The following is an 11,257-nucleotide window of genomic DNA, read 5'->3' as shown; positions in this document are numbered from 1 at the left end:
CCCGATTATTTTAAATCCAAATGAAATCTGATGCACTTTATTAAAGTTAAAAAAAATATTAAAAAAGAAAGAAAAAATATGAAAAAAATCATTTGAAACTACTGCTATAAAATATTACAAATATTTACGACATTACGAAAACTAGTCTGAGCCGTTACGTTTGGTATTTTTTTTTTTAGAAACAAGATATATTTCATTAAAAACAGATTATTTACGATTCAAACAGGTATGATACATTGAAACCTAACGGTATGTAAAGTACATTGCCAGATTTTTACAGATTTGGGTCGAATAGTGACACAGATTTTTGGAGTAACCTAGTCATAAAACTAAAAAATATGTACATGTAATTATCCACAAAGACGCAATATTTTTTTAGTGTGAAAATATACCAGAGGAAAAGAATTTTAACTAATAAGTCAAACATAAACTGACACCAAAGTGACATGAAAGACCAACACACAAATTATAGTTCTCAAAATACAACATAGAAAACAACAACTCTGAAACATAAGACCCGCTGCCTAACATGAGACAGGCATTACGGAGTCTGTATTTCTTTTTAATGCCAACATGTTGGTAAAAGAAAAGAAAATACGGTAAAGTTTCCAATATTGGTTCTGTTCAACTGTAGTTAGGGATTTAGTTGTGACATTTTTAAGTTATGACGTCATATTCAAGGTAATCAAAGAAACGCTGGTATCAGGTAACGTTTTTTCATATCAAACAATTATTTAAAATGATTGGGTGTTGAATTCTTTTCTATATTTGTTGATATGTTGATAGATATACATTTTATTCAAAGTCTCATGCCAACAAGACTGGAAACGGAAGTAAATCTGAAAAAAAGTTAACGATTTTGAGTTCATAATTAGAATGAATTTCCAGAAATTTTTAATTTTTTTTTATTGATTTTTCTACTGTAATTATATAAACTAAAATCTGAAAACAGGGTGATCTCACGTAGCTACGAAAGGGTAAGCAGATACTGGTCCACATGTGACACCTAGATCTTGTTGCTGATGTGGGGAAAAAACCTTGTTTTTAGTCCAAGTATGTGGGTATAGGGGACAGAATGAAGTTATTCTTTTTCTGTTTCAATTCTTCTTTATGATACCTGTACATGAACATTGTTGATATGTGATATTTAACTAAATAGCAATTCATTCATGTCTTTTTTATAAATTAGGTTGCAGTTATATGTTCATTAGGATATATAGAGTTAATTTCAGCATAACTTGTATTATTATAATTATAGATATGCCTTGCTGGTACTTTGATAAGAAAGAGATAAGAAACACACCAACACACAGAGATGGGATTGATCCAACAACAGAAGCCAGGTACAGAAGAGAAGGAGCAAGATTTATCATTGATGCAGGAACAAAGATGGGACTGTATCCTTCTATAAAATATAAACATTTTAATTTAGTCAAAGATTGTTTGTTTTCTGTGTGAGGAGGACCACAAAATGAATTTAGAAATCATTTTACTATGTTCATATTCAAAAAGACGTAACCACATGAACCAGATGAAAAATTAATCTGCTTGCCTGACAAAACTTCAGTTATTCTTTCAGATTTATCAACAAAATTGTACAGGAAAACAGAAAGTGTTTTACAAAAGATTTTTCTTAAATTTTACGGATTTTGAGAACAGTATGGTCATGATGGAGACATCAAGTAAATCAACTAGTACTACATGTATATAAATAAAGCCAACAGTAGCATATTGCTGTTTGAAAGTCCTGACATCAACTAATGTATAAGAGGAAAACAACAGAAACACTTGAGTGAACAAAAAACAAATGACAATGCAACAAACATAGAAACAAATTATAAGGTAACAAATGCCATTTTCCTGGCTTGGTACAGGTCATTTTAAGAAAACATTGTAGGTTGAACCTGGTTTTGTGGCTAGCCAAACCTCAAAACTTTTATGGCAATGTTAGATATAACATTAAAATGACACCTTTACATGACAGGAATACAGTATAAATCGGAAAACAAAAATCTTATTTCCTTAACATAGCCTCAGGAGATATGATACATGTGCCACTGGTGTAGTATATTTCCACAGATTTTATCTTTTCCATTCGTTCAAAGATTTCCACAGATATGTAAGTATTTGTTTTTCTATTTTTTTGGACACCACCTTCTTTGCTTTCAGTCTATGCCAAAAAAAAATTTCATCTAATAATCTAAAAAACTAAATATTAAAATTGGTCCTAATTTTATGCCTATAGTTTTTGGGCATCAGACTTGTGGTTAACAGTGCAGACTGTACTTTTGTCATAATAAATTATCAAAATTGAATGTGATACTGTCAGACTGCTTAGCAATTATTGGTGAATTTCATAATACATACATCTCTTTACTAGTTTAAGCAATGATGACTTGCTCTAGATCATCTTTATTGTTACTAGTTACAACCACCGAAAAAAAATACCCTGACTTATAGTTCTTTATTTCTGTTACAGATAACAGCCGCTGGTTGTTTATTTCTGGCTGGTAAAGTAGAGGAAACACCAAAGAAATGTAAAGACATTGTTAAGATAACACAGAGTATCCTATCTCCACAATTATTTTCAGTGTTTTCAGAAGACCCTAAGGTAAGATTGTAAATTACTAAAATTTAAAACACATGATCTATTTAGCTGCTTAAGGGTGTACTTAGGTGAGGTTTTGGAATGAGTGTTAAATGTTCGGAATCCTTGGTGTTTTTCCATACAATACAAGGTAAAATATTTTGCCCCATAACACCTATTTATCTTTTATCATAAGACTTTATAGCTAATAAAAGGTCATTTGACAAAATTTAGGCAGATTCTTGATATTTTTTCTTTTGATTTGAGATTCAAATAATACCAATGCAAATATAAGGTGTAAGTCAGAGTCAGCCTTTTTCCGCCTTATTTTATAAGTCAAATATCTCGAAAAGGAGCTCCATGACCTATCAATATTTTTAGTTTATTTTGATCCTTTACACATATTCTTCCAGCTTAAAGTATCAATTTTGAATTCTTGATTTATTTAATTTTACCTAGATCACCTAAGTACATCCTTAAATTATGTTTATATAATTTGTACTTTATTAAATTTTATGAAGACATTTTCACATTATACATTGTAGCTGAAGACTCATTGATAGCCTTGGAGTCGGACTGTTTTGTAAAATTTTTCAATTGTTCTCTTAGGTTGAGAAAAAAAAATCTGAGTGTCTGGTATTCCAACCAACTCTGTTTTTTAGCCCTGACCCTAATTTTTTTATTGGATCTTCAAATTATTTTTTTTAAACAGTATCAACCAACCCTGTTTTTCGACATAGGCTTCTGTTAATCGACATACCGGTAAAAAATTTACCTTACTTGCTTCTACTGGCACAGAAACTCAGTAAAACATTTTATTAATGTCAACAGGTATTCCAAATAGGTTAAAATTCAAGAAATTTGCACAGCAGGTGCTTCAAAACATTGCAAATGGCTGACTTCAGGTATTTGAAACTAATTAAGGACCCAGACTTGGAAAAACCATTATAATTTTCCAGATTTCGTTTACAATGTCAAAGAAAAAATGTAAAAAAAAAAAGAATTCCGACCTACCAACCCTATTTTTTAAAATGATATTACCGGAAACACAGATATTTTTTTTAGGCCTTACCATTTCTTACAGTTTTGGTGATAAAGGATTGGTTTAAATTTCTTGTCATTTTCTGTGAAAACTTTAAAAGAAAAGAAGCCAGAAATCAATTTTCATACTAAAACCTTTCATGATTTGTTTCAAAAAAAGACACAATAACTATAAACAGTTAAATAGACTGTGTTAATGAAAATTAAGACTTATCCTGGAAACAGTATTGTAAATGTAAAAAAACATTGGGATAGTTTTCATTGCTTTTATAAATGAATGAATTTATTTATTTATTTGCAAAATGCATTTACATGCTATGGCAATCAAAACATATATTACATATATGACACAATAATAAACAGCAGAAAACAACACATCATACAAAGTTAAGTAAGAATTTGACATCTCATTTTCCATGCTGCCTTAATATAATTACATAATTTTATAGTTACAGTTTTATTGACAGCTTTTAACAATTGGTCCAGTTTATAAATATTTGGCCAAGAACAAAATTATTTTGGTAAATAATGTGACCTTACAGGTCTGTATACAGGACAAACTAAAACAAAATGATATTCGTCTTCAACAACGTTCATGTTACAACAAAGACACAATCGTAATTCTCTTGGCGTATTGGTATATCTACCAACTTCGATATTTAATTGAAGTGTCCCACTATGTAGTTTCGTAAGTAATCGAACATCACAAAAGAAATTTAAGTAATTTTCAAGACAAAAATCTGTCTTGATTCTTCTATACATGCAAAGTTTTTCACAATCACATAAAGATGTGGACCACTCTTGTAAATATTGATCAGTAATATGTTTTTTAACAATATCAAAAACTACATTAGTTACATCTTGTGAAATCCACAAAAAGTTCAGGCCAAGATTAGACAAAAAATCTCGTACATAAGAAACCCAATTTGTTTTACCATTAATAACATCTTTATACAGAAGCATGTACACATCGTAAACAACACTTGGCTTTTTCAATAAAATATGAAACCAATATTTTAAAATTCTAATACGCCTTGAAACATACATACCGGTAGGCAAATGCCCAAGTTCACCACATAGAAAAATAATAGGTACATTTTTACCAACTTTTACAAGAAATCTACAAAAACGGTTAAAAATTAATTCAACATCAAGAGCACGATGAAAGCCCCATATTTCTGATGCGTAACTAAGAACAGAACCAACCATACTGTCAAATAAAATACAACATTGATCAGTTGAAATGTAAACGCTTTTGAGAGTATTCATTAGTGTTGATAAGGCCTTGGATCCTTGCTGAGCCAGACGTTTCTCTGTTTGTAGAAATTTGCCATTAGAATGCAGTAATATTCCGAGGTAGACATATGAATCAACTATTTGGAGTTCCTTGTTGTCATAGAAAAAAATATTCTTAACCCGCTGCCAGCCATTTCTAAATACAATCATATAAATATAACAGAATAATTGCTGCAAATTATTATCAATGTTGGTTTAATATTTCAGGAAGAAATAATGACATTAGAAAGAATACTTCTACAGACAATCAAATTTGATTTACAAGTAGACCATCCTTATGCTTGCCTGTTAAAGTTTGCCAAACAAGTTAAAAGTAAGTTGTTTTACACAAGACTTCCAAATTTTTTTTTTTTTAAATCTTTTTACCTACGAAACAGAAGGTAATAAAAGGCCAATGTCTGATATGAAAACTGATACATGTTACTACATTTGAAGTGTGCATCAACGGTCTGACATTCAAATGATGCTTTTTATTGATGCAAAAACACATTGATAAGAAAATCTAACGTTTTTAATAATAATTGTTTTCTACTAGACTACTACCATACGTTGACTTGACAGCAATAAGGTTCAGAACAGAATCAGAATAGGAAAAGCATGCATTCTTTTCAAACATTATTGAATTTTAAGTTTTATTTTCTACTTTATTACTTTTAAGCAAATATTTGAGATGTGCATAAGATATAAGATGAATGAAAATTTCAGATGCTTTCAAATGTGTACTTGTGAAAATGTGCACACTTGTTTTTGCAAAAAATATTTATACTTTGTCACTAGGTTTCATTTGTATTATCACTTTATTTTACAGTTGAAAAGGAGAAATCACAAAAACTTGTACAGATGGCTTGGACATTTATAAATGACAGGTTGGTTCAGTAACTATGGTAACACATAGAAATTTACCAAATATAAATTTCTTTAGGACAATAAAAGATGTTAAAACTTGAAGGGATATGTTATTTTTGTCTCTATAGACAGCAATTATCCTATAATCCATCAGTGTTCACCATAATTTGAATTTATAGTTGCTAAACTAAAGGGTAAGCACATTAAGGATTACTTCATATTTCAACAAAATATAAAGAAATGCATGAAATTAAGGAATATTAATGAATAAGACAAGATTTTCAAAGTTATGACACCATAATTTATCACATTTGTAAATTGTAAACAAGAGTTCAGAAAATTTTTGATCCTAATTAATTTATTGAAACATTGTTTACAACAAAAGAGACAACACAATTGTCGTTGAGAATCTTTCTATAAAGTATTGTCTTAAGAGCAAATCTGACAGGAATAAAATTGTTAATCAGGTCAAGATCTATCTGCACTGATATTTTCAGACGAATTGGACAACCCATTGTTGGGTTGCTGCCCTTGAATTGGTAATTTTAAGATAATTTTGCTGTTTTTGGTTATTATCTTGAATATTATTATAGATAGAGATAAACTGTTAACAGCAATAATGTTCAGCAAAGTAAAATCCACAAATAAGTCAACATGACCGAAAAGGTCAGTTGACCCTTTAAGGAGTAATTGCCATTTATTGTCAATTTTTAAAAATTTTGTAAATTTTATAATTTTTTGTAAATTTTAACAAAATATTTTTCTCTGTTACTAATGGTCCAAGTTCATTATAAATTGAGATAATTGTAAGAAGCAAGAATATTGAGTAAAGTAAGATCTACAAACACATCACTATCACCAAAACACAATTTTGTCATGAATCCATCTGTGTCCTTTGTTTAATATGCACATAGACCAAGGTGAGCGACACCGGCTCTTAAGAGCCTCTAGTTTTACAAAATGAACTTTGTCGAAACTTTATTGATTTTATTTTCTGAAAACCATGTACCTAAGTTGAGGCTATATTAGGATCATGTAATGTATGGTAACTTTAATGTAGTACCAATCTAGGCTAATATGGACCTTTTGTTCCTCCTTCTTGTGTGTTTACAACATTATCATTATTTATTTCAGTTTATGTACAACTCTATGTTTACAATGGGAACCTGAGGTAATAGGTATATCACTAATGTATCTGGCAACACGTCTGGCAAAGTTTGAGATATCTGACTGGCAAGGCAAGCCACCAGGAAGTAAATTAAAATGGTGGGAAGGGATCGTCGAAGATATCACAGTGGAATTAATGGAGGGTAAGATTTAGCTAGATTTACAATTATAGAAACAAATCATTTATAGAAGAGGTCCATAAAAGTTAGAATTTGCACTGTACCAAAATCAACTAGAAAAATATTTGTGGAATCTTGGAAGAATTAAGCATTATGAGTCTTAGAAATGGTATCATTTTAATTTTGGTTTAAATGCTATTGGAATACTCTCATAACAAAAGTCCATGTAATGAAATACATGAGTCCTCTTGATGTCTTTTGATTATTAATCTCATCAGATTGCGCTAAACTCACACATACATTTATTCTTAAAAATTGAAATTGGAAATTGGGAATACACCACAGAGACAATGACCAAACTTACATGAATGTATATATAGATGACTCTGCTTGAAAATGAAATAGATTTTTGAACATGATTTATGGTAAAAAATTTGGTAAAAAAATCAATTGTTTTTTAAAGATTTATAAAAAAAATATATATATATTATCTTTGTTTATTAAACATATAACCTTTTATTTTCAGATATATGTCATAAGGTGTTAGACCTGTACAGTAAAAATCCCCAGCAACATGAAGATTCACCTCCAGTCACACCTAGTAAATCACACAGACAAACACCCCCACCACCACCTCCGCAGAAACGGAGTGTAAGTATGGTATGCAGACTCTGAATTTCATCTATATTTAAACATTTGATAAGTATATAATGAAATGATTCAGTCATGAGTACTCCATCATTGCAGAAATTCATAAATTGAAATAAAATAATGGGGAAAAGCATGTGAGTTCCGGACAATTACATTCAGTTGATTTTTTGGCAACGGTAAAAAAAAACTACCGTAAGCAATAATTAATAAACTTATGTTGCATTAAAGGTTTAGTTATTACTGTGCTTTTAAAATATACTCCTTCAAAAAATAATACTATAGAAACTGAAAGACATATTGAATATAAACCTGTCTATAATAAAATATAAGAATAAAAGATGTGGTATGATTGCCAATAAAACAAAGACCAAATGACTATTGGTCACTGTACATCATTCAACAATTAGAAAAAGCTGTATCGTATAGTCAGCTATAAAAGTTTTGAAATTACATGAAATGAGAATACTTAAGGCATGACTTATGTATAAAACAATAGACGAAAACAAATATGAAATACAGCAACAAATGATAACCACCAAGTTACAGGCTCCTGACTTGGGAACATTCAGAATGAGGCAGGGTTAAAGTCTAGATGTTCTTTGGTGGTGGTTGTTTTGCTGTCTTATTTAAGTATATATGTACCTCTAATTTCCTTCTATTCATAAGTTGGGGAACAGACTTTTGAGTAGAAGGCAAGAAAAGTATAAAAAGAAAAAAAATAAAGAAAAAAAATATTTTACTGAATTAAAATTAAAATGTTTGCCCCCTACATTTTCTTATTACTTCCTCAGTTATAAAAGAAAGTAAATGTATTTTTAATATTATAATTACAGACCACTCCAGCAGATGGAGCACCAGATAGTAAATTAGCAAGAGTAGATAGTCGAACAACAACACCAAAAGTAAAAGAATCTAATTCTAGTTCTGATCTCAGACAAACTGCCATGGTAAATGCTGCGTCTAAATCACATTCCTCAGATGACGCAAATATACAAACTATACAGACAGTAGGTGCTGCACAAACTACAGAGTTCTCATCTTATAATCCATATATGTCACGTAGCATGTACAGTTCATCATTCTTGTCAGGAGAGGGTAGTAAATCTATACAGAATTTAATGAGTGGGGGTGGGGGTGGAGGGGGAGGCTCTGCTGAGAATTATCCACCAGGGCAACAAACACCTCAGGGCATGGCCCACTACTCTCAATATCCTCCTGGCTACCAACAGGCAAATTATGCACAGGCAGCTCAACAACAGTATTCTGCCCAGGGGCAATATCCTGGATATCCACAACAAGCATATCCTGCAGGTCAACAGGTTCCTGGTCAACAGCAGGTTTATCCCCAAGGTGCTAATTATCAGCAGTACCAGCAGGGGCAACAACAGTACCCAGGTCAATATCCTCCCACATCATCATCAGTTCCAAGTCCTTACAACACAGCAGGAGGTCAACAGGGATATCAACAACAACAGCAAATGATTAACCAACGTGGTGCCACATCAAATGTACCTCGTGGCACAAGTACTCCACGTTCATCTAAGTCGCAGACACAATCATCACAACAAGGTCAAAATCAGAATTTAGCAATGGTACGAATAACAGGCAGATGAACAGATATATTCATTTGATATGAAGTGGTGTAATTAAATTAAGCACTCAAAAAAGAATGGAAGGAACAACATTTCTTTAAATGAATTTTTTCCTTGGTGGAAAAATTAAATGTAATATTTCATGTAATGAAATCAAAACAGTTTATTGAATGTTAAATAAATTTATGAAGTGCTAAAAAGATTCAAGAGTAACATTAATTTTACTAGCAAAAAACAATCATACTCTTTTCATCTATGAATTTGAACAAGGTAAACCAACACCTGAAGTGGTTATCGTGCAGTTGGGTAATACAAATGTATCTATTTAAAAACACAATAGATTTTAAGTCAAATTGAAATATTGTATACCATTTGTTTATGTAAGAATTTTTTTAAAGACATTATTTTAAGTTTGTGTGTAAGCATAGACTATCAACTAAATTGTTAACAATTTTACTTAAACTATAAAGGACTTTTAATATTTCTTTGAATGGTATTGTTAAAGTTGTGAGAAACACAGTTTTTAAGATATCTGTATAGAGATTTTTTAGTTGGCAAATTGTTTATATTTAATATTGGCTGTCAGTCAGTTATGATTGTACATGAAGTTCTTTATATAAAATGTAAAAAAAAATCTGTGTGAATTTTCCTTATGCAAAATACAAGTGTGGTTTGAAGAGATTTAGATATAATGTTACATCTGCAACTTTAAGATTGGATTTATAATAAACTCTATTAAAGAGAAAACTGACATAAAGAGGTCTCTAAAAGTTGAATATTAATTTTTTATGTGCATCAGTGGGGAGAAAATGATGAAAAATAAATAAGTAGGTTATACCAAAACACATTTATATAACAGCACCTGGTGATGACTTTTCCCTACTTTTTATTGTCTGACTTGACAGCGAGAGGTATGCTGTTCCTACATTCTCTCAAATAAATGTTGAATACATATTTTCAAAAATTTTATAAAATGCTTAATGGCTTTATTCATTTACTTTTTCATATTTTGAACCATATGTCTGTCCATGCCCCCTGTAACCCCTGGATAGATATTGATTGAACAGTTGTAGAAAACTACCTGACATACAGGAATGTAATTCTGGTGCTTCATGTTAAAGGGGAGATAACCCGACTTACCATTGCAATCAGTGTTGTCTTATTTGACTTATAAAATTGACACAGTTTTAAAAACTTACTAAAGAAGAATACAATCCAGGACATGAGGTCAACCATGTTCAAGAGGAGATCTTGTTCCATCTATATGTCTATCTATGACCATTACAGTCAACTAACAGACTGGAGAGATATTTATGAAATTTGACAGTTGTAAAATAATAAAATGTACTTGGAAATCTGCATTTAGGAATATGATCCCAGTACTTGTTTTAGGGGGAAGTATCAAACTTACTTTTTTTGTACTGTAAATTCAGTAATTATTGTGTGCATTAATTATTGTGATATTATCATTTTGGACTAAAATGCATTTTTATTTTTGTGATATTATGAAAAATCCTTTTCAATTTATATAAAAAATTTCAAAATGCGAGTTTAAACTATTTTGATTATAACCCTTTCAAATTTTTTTGCAATACTAAAAACATCGTAATAATTTCTGAATTTACAGTATTTGAGTCTGTCCATATGCATTGTAAGCTTAAAGCCTCTCGAGGTGTATGATGAATATGTTGAATCTTGACAGGGTTGTAGAATATTGCCAGAGTATGTGCATAGAGGTATATAATCTCAGTCTTAGGTGTTGAAAAGGAACTAAAGAAACAAATTTTCAAAATAATTGTATCATGTAAGAGCAACTCTTAAACCCTGCAGAAGTAATGATATTTATTTTTACCACAATTGTAGAACATAAATCTGAGGATGTCCATGAAGAAATGTAATCCTGAATCTTCTTGTTAAAGTAGAGATATAGAATTAATATTACAAATACAAGAAAATGT

The 11,257-nt window shown here is 30.6% G+C and overlaps 1 protein-coding gene across 3 annotated transcripts; it reads left to right on the top strand.

The window, feature by feature from the left end:
- Positions 1–98: 98 nt before the first annotated feature.
- LOC134701465 (cyclin-K-like) lies at positions 99–10,155 on the top strand. Of its 3 annotated transcripts, none has more exons than XM_063562618.1 (9): positions 99–226; positions 1,259–1,397; positions 2,038–2,119; positions 2,480–2,611; positions 5,132–5,237; positions 5,733–5,790; positions 6,905–7,080; positions 7,583–7,716; positions 8,541–10,153. In XM_063562618.1, exons 2-9 carry the CDS (start codon positions 1,261–1,263, stop codon positions 9,318–9,320), a joined length of 1,605 nt encoding a protein of 534 aa, XP_063418688.1. In that variant the 5' UTR covers positions 99–226; positions 1,259–1,260; the 3' UTR covers positions 9,321–10,153. The 3 variants fall into 3 exon arrangements, with proteins under 3 accessions (XP_063418688.1, XP_063418690.1, XP_063418689.1); XM_063562620.1 differs by having other exon boundaries at positions 7,583–7,707; positions 8,541–10,150; XM_063562619.1 differs by having other exon boundaries at positions 178–249; positions 8,541–10,155.
- Positions 10,156–11,257: the final 1,102 nt, after the last annotated feature.

Source organism: Mytilus trossulus, unplaced genomic scaffold (assembly GCF_036588685.1).
Source record: "Mytilus trossulus isolate FHL-02 unplaced genomic scaffold, PNRI_Mtr1.1.1.hap1 h1tg000244l__unscaffolded, whole genome shotgun sequence".
NCBI classification, from domain to species: domain Eukaryota; kingdom Metazoa; phylum Mollusca; class Bivalvia; order Mytilida; family Mytilidae; genus Mytilus; species Mytilus trossulus.
The sequence above is the reverse complement of the archived record's forward strand: the minus strand, read 5'-3'. Positions and strand labels throughout refer to the sequence as shown.

Coding starts and splice junctions, on each gene's coding strand:
- LOC134701465 (XM_063562619.1), top strand. CDS start 1,261: ATGCCTTGCTGGTACTTTGATAAGAAAGAGATAAGAAACACACCAACA. Junction 1,398..2,037: donor GCAGGAACAAAGATGGGACT/GTATCCTTCTAT, acceptor ACATAGCCTCAG/GAGATATGATACATGTGCCA. Junction 5,238..5,732: donor GTTTGCCAAACAAGTTAAAA/GTAAGTTGTTTT, acceptor TTTATTTTACAG/TTGAAAAGGAGAAATCACAA.